The following is an 18807-nucleotide window of genomic DNA, read 5'->3' as shown; positions in this document are numbered from 1 at the left end:
CTATTCTCAAGAAAAATCTAAACATGAAAAAAAAACTAAAAACAAGTGTGGTATGGGGTGAACCATCTGGCTCTCCTTATAGACCTCAATTTTCTCATCTATCACAGGAATTTAATGAACAGCAAATCCTGACTACCAATAGCCTTGACTTTTAGTATTAGGTTGGCCTGGAATTTCTAATCTACACTGTTTACTGATGTTAGGTTTCAAACTCAGGACAACTGGCCGAGGTACCTATTTAACACATCAAAGCTGGGCCTGGCCACCAGGTTCTCCCAGCATCTCTCAGTCCCTACCTGTTACAAGGTATGACTCATATACCCCACCCTCTACCCTGAACTCCCCAGCTCAGGAGCTGGGCTGTCCTTCTCCCAGAGGCTTGTCACTATATAAGCCAGACATTTTGGTTACTCGCCTTTTGTGCTTTGGGCCTCCTGGCTGCTTTGCCTGGTTTCCCTGACCCTCTCCCCACATGGCCCAGCTCAGTCTGGTCATGTTCACTTAGTTTCCCAGATGTCCCTGTCCCTGCCGCTACTTATACTCTCCCTTTTCTCTACAATAAACTTTCTCTACCACCATTCCTAGGAGCAGTCAAGTCCTTTCCTTTCTTTTCTTCTTTTTTTTTCTTAAAGATTTATTTATTTATTTATTTATTTATTTATTTATTTATTTATTTATTTATTTATTTATTATGTATACACTGTTCTGCCTGCATGTCTGCCTTGCAGACCAGAAGAGGGCACCAGACCTCATTACAGATGGTTGTGAGCCACCATGAGGTTGTTGGAAATTGAATTCTGGACATTTGGAAGAGCAGCCAGTGCTCTTAACCTCTGAGCCATCTCTTCAGTCCCTCTCCTTTCTTTGTTATTTATTCATTTCTTTCATTCAACTGTACATTTCCATAAAAACAAAACGTAATGAAAATGGAGTGTATCTTTCTAGTAAAGAACAGAGACTCCCTACAACTAAGAGTTAATTCAAATGGGTCTGTCCATCACCGGGATAGAAAACACCCCAAAAGAAATAAAATAACATGGGAGGAGGCTATGGAAATTAGACAGACACTTTCTCTGACACAGTAGTAGTAGTAGCTGTTGTTGTTGTTTTATACAAACTAAAACAAAACTGATTCAGCAAACTGAAATTTAAGCCAAATGTACAGACACTTTGTTCCAAGTCAAACTGTATTGAAATAGATGCTGTTAAAATTGTAACTATTTATGGGTAAAATCCAATGATTCATTGTTGAATTAAAAATCAGCAAATAAAGAGTAAAAGGATGTGTACTATAGATGGTGTTTGTTTTTAAGTCTGTAAACAAGTGAACTATTATTACTCAAAAACAATCTCCAGAACAGTTTAACCCCTAAGGATGTTCTACATGGACATTCCTGAGTCCCAGTTAACTTATGAATAATGAAACAGAACTATTTTCAATGATTTCCAGTAACTTACATTAGAGTAACTCTGGTGAAAATACACCTGTGAATACATTAGCTATTTTGCAAATAAAAAGATTCTCCATTATTTGATTTATACACATTATGTTTCACGACAGCCCTGCACACTCACACAAATCTGAAGCTGGTAATTTTTTGTGGAAAGCAAGATCAATTTTTGCCCTCATTTTGCAATCAGATTGCACTCTTACCAGCTCTCCAATTTATAATACTGTCTGATGCCTTTAACAAACTAAAACTTACTTAATAAAGTTGTTATACATGTGAAGATAGTTAGCAATATTACAGACTCTAAGAATGATTTCATGACACCGAAATAGCACGTAGTATGTGAGATGAAAGGATACTGAAGATACTCACTTTTGTTGTCTTTGTATAGAATGGGGAAGAGAGCTGGTGAATGGGCAGCTCCACAATACTACTACAGTTTGTGACATTGCTATTGTGCGTATGTTCATCTTCTCTGCTACTGTCATCAGACTGATCAAAATCATCACTCTCCTGGTCCATCTCCTCCTCCTCCTCCTCTTCCTCCTCCTCCTCCTCCTGTTCCCCAGCATGTTCTTCATCTTCCTCTTGCTCTTCTTGGTTTCCGGAAGAGTCCTCATCTACTGAAATGAAGCGGTTATTGTTCTCTTCCACTTGCCCTTGCTGGGAGTCATTCTGGTCTCCAGGTCTAGGGTCTGCCCCCACAAGTTCACCATTCCGTGCAGTGTGCTCCGCCTCTTGATGTCTCTGTTGCTGCTGTTGTTCCTCCTCTACCACGCGATTCATCTGTTCCTCATCTACCTGGCTTGAGGAAGCATTCCCTCTCAGAGAGCCTCCAGTTCGTCGTCTTTTGCTGCCCACAGAGAGCAGTTCCTGATTCATTTCCAAAAGCCAGCTTGCTACTTCTTGGACCTTGGCTAGACTATCAGAAGATGCAAAGGTTTTCACATTCTGTAGGAGGAAATGGGGGATAAATAAGATTTGTACAATCTATGTTGTCATCCACTTTTGAGTCACATGCCTATCATCTAAGTACAATTAAAGACTGTGGGAAGCATTCACATACATTTTAGTAAAGTTTAAATTAAGTAAGCTGTAACACTTTTAAAAACTCATACTAAAGACCTTTATCAATCTTTTTCATATACCTCTAAAAGCTTAGTAGTTAGCTGTTTGGATCGGTATGATATAACTTAGCCAATAAAACAATTTTAAATCTTAAACCATTATTTCAGAAACCATAGCCTGTATAAACCATTCAGTAAATATTAAACATATCTACACAAACAAAAAACAAAACAAAACCACCCATCAAGTGTCCAGCTGGGTTCATGAAATGTTGAAGGAAATCTCCTTCAAAAAGCTGTATTAACCTGGCAATTCCCCAAGCTTCTCTGATCACAAATCTTGCCTTCAGATACGAAGCACAATCACTGTGATTTCTATCTTCCACAATGAATATAAATCAGCTGAACAACAAATTTAAAAATTGTAATTAAAAGTACAAAAGCAGAAAGTTCTTAGCTCCATACCCTCTGACCCAGTAACTCCACTTCTGGCAATCTATCCTAAGGAAGTAATCCTGAAACAGGAAAGGAAAAAATGACATGGAAGATGCTCACGGATGCCGAGAGGAAGGCAGGGGAGAGGGAGAGAGAATGAGAGTCAAACAGTCCTCCAGCTAGAATTTGTGTCCAAGCCATGATCCATTTAAAGAGTATGTTGAGGACCTGGTGTTTGTATGTATGTCTGTATCTACTATGCTGTGAGAAAACTTACATGACAAGTGCACACTGCAGTATAATTTCCAGATTGCAGAAGGACTACATGGTGTTATTTCAAAACACTTGCATCTTAAGCAATAGCATTACAGATGCTTTAAACCTATTTCTCAAATTTTACACATTAAGTATGTTTTCTTTTGCTACTTAGTTAGCACAGGCTCTAATATTTCATGTTACATTTTCGGTGTGATCATTATGCAGCAGAGTTTTTGCTGATAGTTGATCAAGTTCAAGTTTACCTAAAATAATTTCACATTACATACATTAAAAAAAACTAGAACCTGAACTTTGAAATTTTCATATAGAAAAGGTTAAAATTAAGCTTCTAAAAATGTATTTTTGTTTTACAAACTAATTCTCAACATTTTAGAGAAAGCTTTGTATGTATGAGAACACTTATATAAAATACAAACATCAACGAACAGTATTTTATTGTGTTTAAATTGAAAATTTCAAGTTTAACATTTTAAAATGTTCTCCTATGTCACACCAGCAGAAGTATATAATTCTCTCTCTCTCTCTCTCTCTCTCTCTCTCTCTATATATATATATATATATATATATATATATATATATATATAAAATACAGAACTTATGTTTTTATCAATATCTAATGAGGTTTAACTGGAGCTCAGAAAAATAAAATCTGATAGCTAATATGTTTTTATACTGTACAATTACCAAATGCTGCACTATTTCCTTGACAACTGGACATGATGAGAATGTAAATTATACTGGCAAAACCTTACAACTTTCAAACCCGAAATGTTGCTAACTAAACATTAGACAACTGAGGCTCAGTCCAGATGTGAACTTGTAAAACTACACCTTCTTAGTCTACAAGAAGCACATGGTAAAACCCTAAGAGAAGTAATCTCAAACATGGATGTTGCCTTCTCTAACACCAGAATCAATGCAGTGTTCACAGATTATTAACTTTAAAACAAGCATCCACTTCAGACTGGAGGGAAGTATTTACAATTGTTTCTTTACCTAATCCCAAGTACTACCCAGAATAAATTATAAAACAACAAAATCTATTACATGTTTCTGCATGCATCAAGCATTGTCATTTAGCATTTTTTGACTAGAACCCACAGTAAAGTAAGATTTCACATTACAGGCAGAGTAGGGATAATAAAACACTCACAATACCCAAAGTCCCTCTAGGTCACCACTGTTAATTAAATATAGTTAATTCTCTTTGTGGTCTTCATGTTTGGTTTAGTCGCTTTAGTCAGTGAATTAGTACATCCTGAGCCCTGTTCCTGGGGAAAACGGTTCCCATCAGCCTCTGGATCACAACACTGTTTATCTACCAGAACTCCACTTCTGATATAAAAAAAAAAAAACACCTTATCTAATGCATATGATGGACTCAACATTGAACTCATGCGCAACTAGTATAAAACCTATCTGAACGAGACTTATCTAACATGCATTATTTTCTCTGTAAGGTAGCTTCACAATCTTTCTCGAACATTAGCGGGTGATTTGGTTGTATGACTGGGGTCATTTTAAACAACACAAGCAACAAAAGTCACAAAAATGAGAAATATATTTCAGTACAAATCATGAAAAGGACACCTGTTAATGGTGTGGAACTGAAACAAGAAGGTAAAGCATTGTCATGTTGACACATGCATGTCGACTGGGTTCATTTTTTGGGGGGAGCAGGGTCATGCACATGTCCACAAATGGCTATCAAAGGGCCACAGGTAGGCTGATAATATGACTCAGTGGCTAATTGCTTGCTTTACAAGCATGAGGATCTGAGATCGAATCTCCAGCACTAATGTAAAACCCTAGCATATCAGAGCAAGCCTATAACCACAATGCTGAGCAGGGGAGCAACAGGCAGATTCCAGGCATTTGTTAGCCTGCCAGTCCAGAGGAAATCGTAAGCTCCAGGTTTACTGAGACCCTGTTTAAAAATATAAGTTGGAGAGCACTACAGGACGACACTCAGCATCCATTCTGGCCTCCGCACGGCATGAAGCCCTGCACACACACGCACACTCTCACCAGCCCACTGAAACCAGTAACAAGCCCCACACCATGCCCTCCTCCCCGTGTCTTGCCTGTCCCTACAGTACTAAATACACAGCGGCACTAGAATAACCCTCGCTGTACAGGATGTACCTATGCATCCAAATAGGTGCTCAAAGTATGTGCTAACTCCACAGTCAATCTCAGATCTCTAGTCCTGCTTAACAAAGCGGGCAGGTCATGTTCCTGAACTTAATTTAGTAGCATCATTAGTCATGTATACCAGGTGTCTCAATCACTCTTTTCCAACCGTTGACTCACTGCAAGAACCTGAAATGTCAAATCTTGGTGGTAAATTACAAACATTTACATGTTTAACTTTTAACTGTGTGCTCGTGCATAAAATTGCAGACAATACAACCTTCTCTATTTGCTTTTCTCTTACTATGAGTCTGCTGCTAAATGCTGAGGAAGGTGTTGGTCTTGGATTCCATACCCTCATGAGTAAGGACTTCCCTACAATAACATCAGATAAAATCTCATCAGGGAACAGGATTAAAACCCAGATTTTCCCAATTCAATAGACAAAATGACAGACTTCTACAAATGCACACTGCTGGAATGGAAGAGTTAGCCCCACGTTCACTGTCAGTGTCCCCGGCAGGTACATTTTGGTAGAGAACATGAGAGTCACAGGAGCAACAGCCCTAGGTGAAGCACTTGAAGCCTCTCTCTAAAGAGCCAGTGACTGCAGGACTGGTGAGACAGACCCAGACCTGCTCAGCTTCAAAAACAACTCAGCATCTTTAAAGAAAGCCTTGCTCAGCACCATCATCACAAGGAGACTGGCAAGTAACTATTATGGATTCAAAGCCTTTTAGATGTTCTCTCCACTCTGCCTCACAATCATTTTGTAGGAATGTTTTGAACTTCAAAATAAATCTATCACTGCAGTATGGAAAACAGTATTTGCAGAGAACCAGAGATGAATCTGTTTCCTTAACGAGGTTCCCAACTTAGCTATCATTTTAATATGGTAACTATTGGTTTTAAAACATAAAGGGGGAAATCTTTTCCTATAATTTGCTTTTTAAAACCAAGAATCATGTTCTCTGTGACTACTACTGCCTGCCCCTCTTACATCATCACTTCCTGAGTCCTCATTTGTTAAGTCTGTAGTTCCAACTCTACTAAGTCCATGCTGCCCCCTTACTTATCTACTCATTTTTAAGAACTCCTGTCTGGATTGCTCTCCTTGCTCTGTATAAGCAGATAGTCTTAGATGAATATGCCAAACAATTTCTATTCACAGACAGAGTCTCAGAAACAATCACTTTTCCCTCCTCCAAACTCTTGGCAAGAAGGATCATGGACACACTAAGGACGACAGTGTCTAATTGCCCTGTACAAGAGTGTTATCATACAATATGTACTTGAAAAAGAGAGATGTAAATGTTATGAGCCAGCACTGGGGACAGAATACTGACCAAAGGCATAAAGCCCTGCACCTAAAATAAACAGTGTAGTAGCTACTGACAATAACTTAAAATTAGGAAGAAAATAGTTTTTCTTATTAGTTTGACTTTCAGCATTATGAATATGAAAGATTTGGAAAGGCAATACAACTATGGGTAGAAACCAGGTTATCTGCATTTCCTTCTGGTTTGGTCCCTCTTACCTATCAACACTGTGGTAGCCAAACCACCACTGCCATAAAAATTCTCCCAACCAAAGCCACTTAGAACATTAGCTACAATTCTAAAGCATATTAAATTTAAATTATTTTCTATATGTTTTTTCTAACAGAGACTGTGAACTCTACGTGGTAAGAAATACTGTGATTCTCTTATAGAGATCTCTATCTGTGCAGAAATAAAGCAACAGCATCTTAATGATGAATCATTAAAATAGATCCTAATTGTAATAATCTATTTTTTCACACAAGACTTTTTTCAGATTTTTTAGGTTACAAAGCAGTACTTCTACATCAACCTAACAAGGCAGAAGTTGCAAGTGCTCTCCAACTTGGAGGCACCCTCAGTTTCAGTACAATGTGTTGTACAGTCACCCTAAAAGTAAGCAGCAGCATCGATTAGCATCGTGGGTTGGTCACAGCTTGAATTCCTCATCAGAGTGGAGGCTGCCAAAGGATTTTACCACTGACCTCAGACACTGACGCAACTAAGGAGACAATAAGGGTGGTCACGACCCTCAAAACCACTAGTTTTTACATTTGTTCAAAGGACTGGTATACAGATCTTCAAACTTCTAGGTCCATTTCCTTCATTTCTTCTTGCTTAGACAAGATCCAAGCACTAATTCGAAATAAGAAAAGGGAAGAAATAAAAAAGAAAACACTATCGAATTCCTACACTACCAATTAAGGAACTATGATACAGAAAACACTATTGATTTATTTCCTACTCTACCAACTAAGATACTCAGGATACAGAAAATAAAATGTTAGCAGGCAAGAAGCTAAGACTCATTGGTCTTGGTAATTGGCAACATCGCCTCACCTTATTGTGCATACCCCAAAACTCATGCATGCATTCCTATTGCTCTCAGTAATGGTTTGAATTAGATGTCCCCCATAGTCTTTGGCATCTGAATGCTTGTTTGCCAGTTGGTGGCACTATTTGGGGAGGCTTGGGAACTGGGGCCTTGCTGGAAGAAGTATGTCACTAGGGCTGGACTTTTTGTTTGCTCTCTACTTCCTGCTTGTGATTTGAGATGTGAGCTCTCAGCTATTTCTGTTGCCACAATTCCCTACCATTGGACTAGCCCTATGGAACCCTAAGTCCAAATGAACACTTTCTTCTGAAACTTGCCTTGGTCATGATGTTTTATCACAGCCATCAGAAAAGTAACTTGATGATTTGTTACAAAGTACTTTTAAAGCTGCATATGAATTTAAGTAAGCACTGTATTTACATTTAATTAAAAGTACTTTGACATCTGAAATTATTTTTAAAGCAAAACAATGATAATCAAAGTCTAGATTCTAACACAAAAAGGGTGTCCAGCTTCCTCACCTTGCTGTCGTCTAGTTCCCCAAACGACTGAAAAACAACCATTGTCTCCTACTGAATCTTAGTTATGTGAGGTGCTTGTTGGATGCTGCATATATAAAGTGTAATGTTACTGTCAGATACGTGCTGCAGCACATGCAGCAGATACAGCAGATACATGCTGCGTCACAGGTGAAAAAAATAAGGTTCAAAATTCCTAAGCACTGACCATCTACTGCAACATATTTGCCCTTCTGAATTCCACTCCCAAGGCTATAAAAGTTACACAATACTGTGGTCAAAGATAATCCATTCCAGTTCCAGCACAGTTGTTTTACGTTGAGGGCAAAAATAAGAAATGGTAACAAAGAATATTAAAAAAAAAAAAAAATAGACCATTGCTGGATGATATCAAAGCCAATGGATGGAAAAATACTCAGCTACATAATGTCCAGGCTATAAAGCTTGGTGGATAAGAGAGAGGCCTAGATTCGTAGTGAGTAGCTACACAGACAAGCTGGACCAGCACCTACCTATAAAATTGGGCAAATCACTCAATGCTTTTAAATCCCAGCTGTCTCATCTGCACAAGAGGATTCTGAATGACTGTACCTATGTCTCACAGAAGCATTAAAGATTAAATAAGCGCCTGTGCATATACAATGTTGACAGATATTCCCCCACACACTGAGTACTTACTATGCTGTATGTTCAACATCCCTTACTCCAAAATCTCAAGAAGTCCAGCTGCTCCCAAATCAGAAACTTTCTGTGTGCCAACATGAGAGTGAATAATTTTGGCTTCTGGGGCATTTTGGATTTCAGTTTTTTTTTTTTTTTTTAATTAGGATGATCAATCAATAACGGCTACAGAAATAAAGCAAAATCTCAGAATATGCAACATCTGAAATACTTTTCTTCTGAAGAATTTTGGCAAGCAAGATACTGAAATCATGATGAGGCAGTTCACTTTAAAAGCTTTCTTAAAACTGATAACTGGAAGTTATGTAAGAGCGAATAATATTAAAAGTTAAAGTGGAGCATAGTGACACGTGTCTGTGATCCTGGCACTTCAGAGGAGGCAAAAGAAAGACTACCTACTTGTAGGCCGGGCTGAACTACATTGTGAGACTCTGTCTCAAAAAGAAGTGTGTGTGTGTGTGTGTGTGTGTGTGTGTGTGTGTGTGTGTGTGTGTGTGTGTGTGCTGAAATTTCAAGTATCAGGAACAAAAAGAAAAAAAAAAAAACGAGGACAAGGACCTAACATATGTAAAGGGCATACTGAAAAGCTCCTTCATTCTGAGCTCACATTTCCCAGAAATGTCCATCTGAGGCCTTTGACCACAAAAAGGCAAAAGGAACAAGGAAGGCTGGCAGAAACTTCTACATATGACCGCACTTGAAAACACCAAGAACCCCACTGCCTCTTCATTCCCATTCTCTCTCAGTGCACACTGACAATAATTCATGGTGGTGTCGGAACTCTAATAGGCAAGTGTGTTTTATTTACTAAGTTTACTATTGAATAGAACAGACAAAACACACATACACACACAAGAGTTTTAGGTGGCCTCGTCCTCAGTAATTTCTAAGGGTATAAAGGGTTCTCAGTGTTTAGTCTGAAACTGCTGTTTGGTAGTCAGAAGTGGAAATGACACATAAAGACCACTCACTACACTTCTCAAGTGGAACTGTGGAGGGTCTCATGTGTCTTCTGTGTTTACCAGCTTTAGAACTGACCCTAGAACTGGCTCTAGAGAGTTAAGTGCTTGGACCAAGATGACAACAGCTAACAAGTGCAGAGCAAAATGGGAAGCCGGATCATTAGATCATCAAGTTCTCTTAACTAAGTCTTGAGTATAGATGAGTACAGCATGTGAATAATATACTTTGAAGAGCATTGTAAATACTAAGTTAATACAGTCAAATACTTTTATAGCACTATCCACACAGCAGGTGATCTTACTATCCACACAGCCAGTTCTTACAATCCAAGCAATACATTGCATTTCTTCAATCAATTTAAACATACAAAGATCTTTCTTTACTCCAGTTAAAATCTCCTCCCTTGAAAGCTCTACTTGCTATGGCCTCTCTGGCTGATATAAAATCAAAGTCTAACCATGATATTATCTAACTGACTTTCTCAACACAACCATCTGACTTCATTAAAGTAGTTCTCACATGTAACTTTAAACTTCATCATTCTGTTTGCCTTTTATTGATCAAAAAGTTCCAAGAAATTTCTCCTATGAAAGTATAGAGCTCAAAATCAGCAAGCCTTCCAGTGTAGTCTCAGCACATACTAGATTTGAATTTGTTTAGCTCCAGATACTACTGGTCTACTAGTGAAAACAGCTTCTCAAATTTTACAGACGCTCTGTTACTGTGGACAAAGATCTACCAGTAGGTAATCTGGGAGACAAAAGGAGGGGACACTGTAAGCAAGCAAGTATTGGGGTCCTGTGTTGTGCCCTATTCCCACTATTCCCTTTGCTTTTTTCTACCCAGACCTCGTAGCTATGGGTGTTTTGGAATTCTGGGAATAAATACTTCGATCATAGACAAAACCGCCTTTGAGTTGTAGGTGGTGGGATCTTGCTGCCTTGTAGGCACAGATCAGGGAAAAATCAAAACCTTCCTCTACCTCTCTCCAGACTTCCAAGGTAACTAACGAAGCTAAAGTTTAAGCTAATTTTCAAAATAGGTAGCTGTCTTCTTAACACAAGGGGTAATAGCTGACATTTTTGGATGATACAACAACATTACAATGCTGAGAAATTTTCTGACCAAAGAAACAATGGCTTATAGTGTGTATACGGACACTTTTTAATTAAACATCAGTGTTGCAAAGCTAGAGCAGCAGGCACACTATAATAAGCAGTGCTTTCCAAAGATAGTACCGTCTATACAGTACTGTCATCCTTTGGCTCAGGTAACCCAGCATAAAGACTCCCCCTTTGGCACCTCTGATGTGGTAGGCAACAGCCACATGAGGGGTCTGCCAGCTGTCAAAACTACTAGTAGGAGTAAATATGGACAGAATCATTACATGTCCACTTCCCTACCACCACATCAGGTCTCCATTTTGTCTTGTTTTTCTCAGCACTAAAGTTACCATCATCAGGAGTACACAACTTCTACTCCCAATGCAGTGAAATACCTAATTCTTTTTAGGTAAGTTACTTCTGCTCTCTGGTTGTATTTTAAATATTTTCTTTAGGCTGGTTGTTCTGCAGTTACTATATGCTGGGTCTGAGTGTGAAATTCTTTTTTTATTTAACCTGACTGATATCCTCTGAGCTTTGCATATATAATAACAAGAATACCTTTACAGCTCCAAAAAAAAAGGCATTGCCTTTTTATATTAAACAGACTCTTCCCCATCCTTCTGTTTCTTTTTGGAGTGCAAAGGAGACGAATACCTGGTTCTTAATCATTTTTTTTTTCCAATTCACCTGTCTATTGGAGCATCACTGTCCCTTTGGGATTTTCTCTTGGACCTTTGTCTATAGGAATTCTTTGTGCCTCTGGTTGAATTTATATTGCTTCAGAGAACGGTCAAATTTGCTTCAGCTAGCTGCCCAGGAATATCACCACCTAGCCACCACTTTAAAGCCACTGTCTGTGAAAAGGTGACAGTTAAATGCAAAAGATAAGACCTGTCAATCTGATAGGAACTTCCCCACAGCTTCATCTGGCCAGTGTCATTTAAGTTACTTTCAGTTCCCGGATGTCACACCATGGGCTGAAGTCATATGAGAGCAGTGGACGAAGGGGTCTGGATAAGGCAGCATGGTTTAATCTTAGCTCTATGGCAACAGGATATCAGAGCTGACAAATGGTCATGGGATCCTGTCATCAGGACACTAGATCACAAACAAGTTGGCACTGGGTGTATACACTGAGAAAAGATAAAAAAACAAGCTGTTTTATAAAGCTATGGTTCAAAGGGGAGAAGGAAGGGGACGTAACTAGTGGACACGGGAAAAGATTTAAAAACCAACCTCATAGCCTGAGAGACCTGTGGGCCAGTCCTCTTGGTCAGCCCTCCCTGTCAATTTAGAGTGCACTTCTACTGTAATAAACTTGGCTTGCTAAGATCTTCTGTAAACCCATTTCAAATTTTCTCAGCTAGCACACAAGAAAGAGCCAAGGAACAATGGCATTTATGATTTTAAAGTAGAGCTGAATGAGATATGGAAACTGATAGAGCATACTACTGTAAAATGTGTGATGTCTGTCTTAACGATTCTACTAGAAACTATTTCGCACAATGTTAACATTCATCTTCAAGTCAGTTAATTTATTTTAACACACCTCCTTACACCACTATTCAACCAGTGGGGAAGGGGGACCTGCTCTAGGAGCCTACAGGAAACCGAACTGGAAGGTGTCAGAGAATTGTTTCTACTTGTGCTTATATATAAACAGAAGATTCTTCTCTCTTATTAAGAAATAAGGTAAGTGGGCTGAAGAGACTGTTCAACCAGTAAAGTGTTTGCCACATAGCTTGAAGACCTGAGATCAATCCCCAGAACCCACGTAAAAAAAAAGTCAGACATGACTACTGCTTCTAATCAAAGCAAAGGAGACAGGAAGACCCCTGGGGTTCGCTGGCCAACCAATCTAGCCTAATTCATGAGCCCCAGACCAGTGAGAAACACTGTCTCAAAAAACAAAGTGGGCAGTGCCTGAGGAATGACATCAGAGGTTGACCTGACCTCTGTATGTATGTGCAAACAGACACACACACACACACACACACACACACACACACACACAAGTACGTGTATATACTACTAGGCCATAATCATGAGATCCCTTGAAAAAAATCAAAGATTCCACTAGCCATTGGAAAGTGTGACAGTTTATACTGTCAAATTAATAGGACCTCGAACCACCCAGGAAAGCAGCCTTTGGCCATGCCTGTACCTAGTTCCTTGATTAGGTTAACTGAGCTGGAAGGTCCACCCTCAAGTTGGGAGGTGCACTGACTTTCTAGGCTGGGTCCTAAACAGAACGACAAAGAGAAGAGTTGCTGGGCAGCACGAGTTCAACACTGTTTCCACAGTAAGAATGCAGCCTGAGCACTAGGACTTCCCTTTCATGACAGACCATAACCAAGTGTGAGCCAGAGTCAGCCCGCTCTCCCTTAGGTTGCTTTGGTTAAGGGTGTCTTACCACAGCAACAGGAAAAGTAACTAATACAAAAGGAATCCTTTCATAGTTTAGTTTAAGAACTACAAAGTTCAGCCAATATACTTTTCTCAAATTTTACATTTTTAATTACTTTAAAGCACAGCCATACAATGCTCTTTTTGGCATGTACCCTCTGCTTCCTTTTCCTACCATTGTAACCAAAGTTTAATTTAAAAATCACCATTACTGTACTAGGCAACCAGAACATATACATGAGAAACACACAAACAAACAAAAAACCCGACTATTTTATAAAGCTGATCTATGACCAAAAAACTGCCATTTCTTTAAGATAGCTTGAAATCTACTTAGGACTTTAGTACTCTGTACTATCAATTACTTGGAATTAGATTATGATTTATATATATCAAGCCCAAGAAGGAAGAAATCTTATGTGACTGAAAGTGTACAGTTCTACACTTGAAATTCAATAAATATTAATGGGAGAAACAAATGAATAAACAAAAATATTCAGCTTAGTCATATATCACACATATGATTGATTTACATACTCAACAACTAATAACATGGAATTTGCTCCTTGGCAAGGCACTACAACTTGAATACATGCCTGACATATTTTACAGAGCATACTTTTTTCACATTTTAATTCTTTATACATTTCTTCACAAGTACTAATGACATGCCAGCATTTAAACATTCTTTATCTGTGAAAATAACTCAACACACACACACACACACACACACACACACACACACACACACTGTAGGTTTCTTAATCTCAATGGAATATAACAACCATGAAAAGAAACACAGAATAGAACTTAATCTCACTGGAATATAACAACTAGGAAAAATAACACAGCATAGCACTTTTCAAAGCTCATTGCCTAGTATTAACAAATTTGGATATGCAATCTAAATTTTTATAAGATGGTTTAAAACTTAATAGAAGTCAGGCATTTTGCAACATCAAATCCTACGAATTCCAATTCTTGAATTTGCAAAACATAAAAGGACATAATGACCTCTATAAAGCCATATAACCTCTTTCATACACCTTCTATGCATATCCTCTAGCATCCCAGGAACCGGGCTCTGACGTAAATGACTGCAGATAATGGCAACAAATCTCAATTCTAGAAATACTTCCTTCTTCTACCAGAAAACAAACCAAGGAAAGGAAAATACTCATTTTTGTTGCTGCATTTTTATCAAAATGTTAATATAATGATCGTTTTAAGAGAAACAAAAGAGAATTAACTGCATAATAACCAGATTAACTTTGTATTAATTTACAAACTGTCAGGAAAGAAAACTCATACAGTTCACACAGTAACAAGAGGATAAGGCAAGCAACTCTGTATGCTGCGTTCAGACAGGGAGAAATGGCACGTTTTGAGAGTAAACAATGAACTTGCCATATCTAAGTACTATAGCTTAGCTAGGAGAACATTTTCCTGTGCTCTAGGAAGGAGGAGCAAGCAGGTGTGAGCGGAAGTGCTGACACAGCCTCCAGGGCGGCAGCAGCCTGCACTCTCAAGTGCAAGTCTGACTCGAGGAAGAATTCAGATTAAAAGCTTCCTGCCAATCCGTCATCACCATCACCACTACCATGATAAAAGCAGAAAAGAGTACGACCACGTGAAACATTTACCAACTAAAGAAAAGCCTTGAATTAAGAGAATCTGCTTGCCTGAGTAGACACGGGTATGTATGTTTACTATTCCACTTCTGAACCTACAGCTAAGTTTTGGCTTCATTTTTCTCCATAACTAAGGGTGGGAATTGAGTGGTCTTTGAATCAGAGTTCTGCCACACAGACAAAAATGTTTGCTGAGTACAAGCTATATTCCAAACACTGCAGTGTTTTGTATAAACTGTTTCAATATTCAAAAGAACCCTACTAATAAGCAGTACAAAATATAACCAAACCTCACTCAAATGAAGTTTGCCTAGATCATAAGCATTTGCTACTCTTGGTAGGGAACTCAGGTCTGTTTACAGCTCCCACATGCAGCTCACAAATTTGCCTAATCTCCTTTATTCTATCTACTACCTTGAAATGATTATGTATAAGTTAACATGTACACAATGTGAAATATACAATAATCCTAACAAAAAAGTGAGATAATCCATATACACTAAAGCTATACAAACTAATTTTTAAATACACTTGCCTTTATTTTATGTGCCTGTTTGCCTGCATGTATGTACATGTATACCATGAATGCATCTGGTCCCCTGGAACTTGTTACAGATAATTATGAAATGTCATATAGGTACGGAAACCAGAACCTGATCTCCTGCAAAAGCAGCAAGTGCTCGTAACTCTGAGCCTTGACCTCAGCCCATATACGAGTGAATTTTAAAGGGTGAGCTACATTCCAACTACTTCCCTCTCGCATGGGAGAAAAGCTTGGCACTTACTAATAATACAGAAGCAAAATAGAATGTCTATAAATCTATGTTAATACATGAAGAATCAATGACAAAGCATGGGACTAGAAAATACAGTTTATCTCTCTATGAAACATTTCTGCAGTGTGAATCAGTTAATGTATTCACCACTGAGGGACAAAGTCAGTACAGTGTTAAAGTCACTTAAGTCCACCGTATTTTTCACTAATGTTATAAAGACACCTATCTCAGGGTTTCTATTACTGTGATCAAACACCATGATTATGATAAAAAGCATCTTGGGGTGTAACGAGTTTATTTCAGCTTACAGTTCCACATCACAGGTCAGCACTGAGGGAAATCAGGGCAGGCGCTCAAACCAAGTAGGAACCAACCTAGAGGCAGGAGCCGATGCAGAGGCCATGGAAGAGTGCTGCTTACTGGCTTGCTCTCTATGGCTTTCGTAGGCAAACCCTGCCATATCAATCAAGAAAATGCCCTAAAGACTTACCTAAAAATCAGTCCTATAGAAGCAGAGATTCCTTCTTCCCAGGGGACTACAGCTTATGCCAAGTGGACATAAAAATCAGCCAACACCATCAGAAGAAAGTCTTCTCACCAAAAGGGCATTATCAATATATAATAACATTAAGAATAAAACTGAGGGGCCAAAGAGGCACTTGCTGCCATGCTTGATGACCTGAGTTCACTGTCCATGGACACGGAAAAGAAAAGAACGATAGGAGAACCGACTCCTGTAAAAGCACCATGGCATGCATGCACTCACACACACAGAAATAGTCACTAAACAAACAAACAAATAAATGGTCTAAAATAAAAAATCTGCAGAAGAGGACAACCACAGGCTGGCTAATGGCTTCAACTACTAAGTTTTCCATAATAAACTCCATAGTAATGCTTTGCGTATGAGTAAAGACATGAAATGCTTCCTCCACATTTATTTTTACAGGGATGGGACAATGATAGAAAGACTATATCCTAGATACTTTTATTATTTCAGCAATTGTATCCCAAGTATGTCCTAAATCTTAACACTCAGAACTGACACTGGGTGGCCCTGTTTGCCTGGTGTTTTATTAGAACTGTTACTGGTTGTTGGTGGTACAGAATTCAAGACTGCAGAACCTTCTGAATGCCATATTCCTATTTTCAGAGCCTGATTTTGCAGAACTTCACTCTTTTTCAGAAAAAGATAGATTGTTTATTATTTGTATACATGTGAAACATACCCATGCTTGTCTATGCATGGGTACTACAGGCGTGCTTGCACATGTATACATGTGAGGAGTATAGGTCAACATCAGGTATCTTTCTCAATCTGTCCATCCCTTGCCTCACTCCTTCCCTCCTTCCCTCCCTATATCTCTCTCTCCTTATTTATTTTGGTCTTTTTAAGACAAGGTCTCTCTATTAAGAAATTCTGGCTGCCTGAAACTCACTATGTACACCAGGCTGGCCTTGAACTCAAGGAAATCCACCCACCTCTGCCTCCCAAGTACTCACTCGAGACAGTATTTCTTTTTTTTTCCCCTTTTATTTTATTTTACAATACCATTCAGTTCTACATATCAGCCACGGATTCCCTTGTTCTCCCCACTCCTGCCCCCCTCCCCTTCCCCCCAGGCCACCCCCATTCCCACCTCCTCCAGGGCAAAGCCTCCCCCGAGGACTGAGATCAACCTGGTAGACTCAGTCCAGGCAGGTCCTCCCAGACTGAGCCAAGCGTCCCTGCATAAGCCCTAGGTTTCAAACAGCCAACTCATGCAATGAGCCCAGGACCTGGCACCACTGCCTAGATGCCTCCCAAACAGATCAAGCCAATCAACTGTTTCACCTATTCAGAGGGCCTGATCCAGTTGGGGGCCCCTCAGCCTTTGGTTCATAGTTCATGTATTTCCATTCGTTTGGCTATTTGTCCCTGTGCTTTATCCAACCTTGGTTTCAACAATTCTCGCTCATATAAACCCTCTTCTTTCTCGCTAATTAGACTCCTGGCGCTCCACTGGGGGCCTAGCCGTGGATCTCTGCATCCAGATTCCTCAGTCCTTGGATGGGGTTTCTGGCACAACTATTAGGGTGTTTGGCCATCCCATCACTAGAGTAGGTCATTTCCGGCTGTCTCTCAACCATTGCCAGCAGTCTATTGTGGGGGTATCTTTGTGGGTTTCTGTGGGCCTCTTTAGCACTTTGTTTCTTCCTTTTCTCATGTGGTCTTCATTTACCATGGTCTCCTATTCCTTGTTCTTCTTCTCTGTTCTTGATCCAGCTGGGATCTCCCACTCCCACAGGCTCTCTTTCCCTCGATCCTCACCCTTCATTACTCCCACTCATGTCCAGATTGTTCATGTAGATCTCAGCCATTTCTCTGTCATTGGGCGATCCTCGTGTCTTTCTTGGGGTCCTGTTTTCCAGGTAGCCTCCCTGGTGATATGAGTAGCAGTCCAGTCATCCTTGTTCCACATCTAGTATCCTCCTAAGAGTGAGTACATACCATATTTGTCTTTCTGAGTCTGGGTTACCTCACTCGGGATGATTTTTTCTAGATCCATCCATTTGCCTGCAAACCTCATGATGTCATTGTTTTTCTCTGCTGAGTAGTATTCCATTGTGTATATGTACAACAATTTATTTATCCATTCTTCAGTTGAAGGGCATCTAGATTGTTTCCAGGTTTTGGTTATTACAAACAATGCTGATATGAACATAGCTGAGCAAGTGCTCTTGTGGTATGATTGAGCATTTCTTGGGTATATGCCCAAGAGTGGTATAGCTGGTTTTTGGGGGAGATTGATTCCCAATTTTCTAAGAAAGTGCCATATTGATTTCCAAAGTGGTTGTACAAGCTTGCATTCCCACCAGCAGTGGAGGAGAGTTTCCCTAGTTCCACATCCTCTCCAGCATAAAGTGTCTTCAGTGTTTTTGATCTTAGCCATTCTGACAGGCGTAAGGTGGTATCTCAGAGTTGTTTTGATTTGCATTTCCCTGATG

The 18807-nt window shown here is 39.4% G+C and overlaps 1 protein-coding gene across 6 annotated transcripts in view; it reads right to left on the bottom strand.

Annotated features, from left to right (window-relative positions):
- The window catches only part of Fbxw7 (F-box and WD repeat domain containing 7), a 173696-nt gene that overhangs the window by 82555 nt on the left and 72334 nt on the right, over window positions 1-18807 (bottom strand). For all 6 annotated transcript variants that reach the window (XM_076574331.1, XM_076574332.1, XM_076574329.1 and 3 more), the window contains one exon: window positions 1824-2402. In XM_076574331.1, the coding sequence (XP_076430446.1) occupies window positions 1824-2333 (510 nt within the window). In that variant the 5' untranslated portion in view covers window positions 2334-2402. The remainder of the gene's footprint in view (window positions 1-1823; window positions 2403-18807) is intronic.

Source organism: Peromyscus maniculatus, chromosome 6 (assembly GCF_049852395.1).
Source record: "Peromyscus maniculatus bairdii isolate BWxNUB_F1_BW_parent chromosome 6, HU_Pman_BW_mat_3.1, whole genome shotgun sequence".
Classification (NCBI taxonomy): Eukaryota; Metazoa; Chordata; class Mammalia; order Rodentia; family Cricetidae; genus Peromyscus; species Peromyscus maniculatus.
Note: the sequence above shows the minus strand (reverse complement) of the source record. Positions and strands in the feature narration are given on the sequence as shown.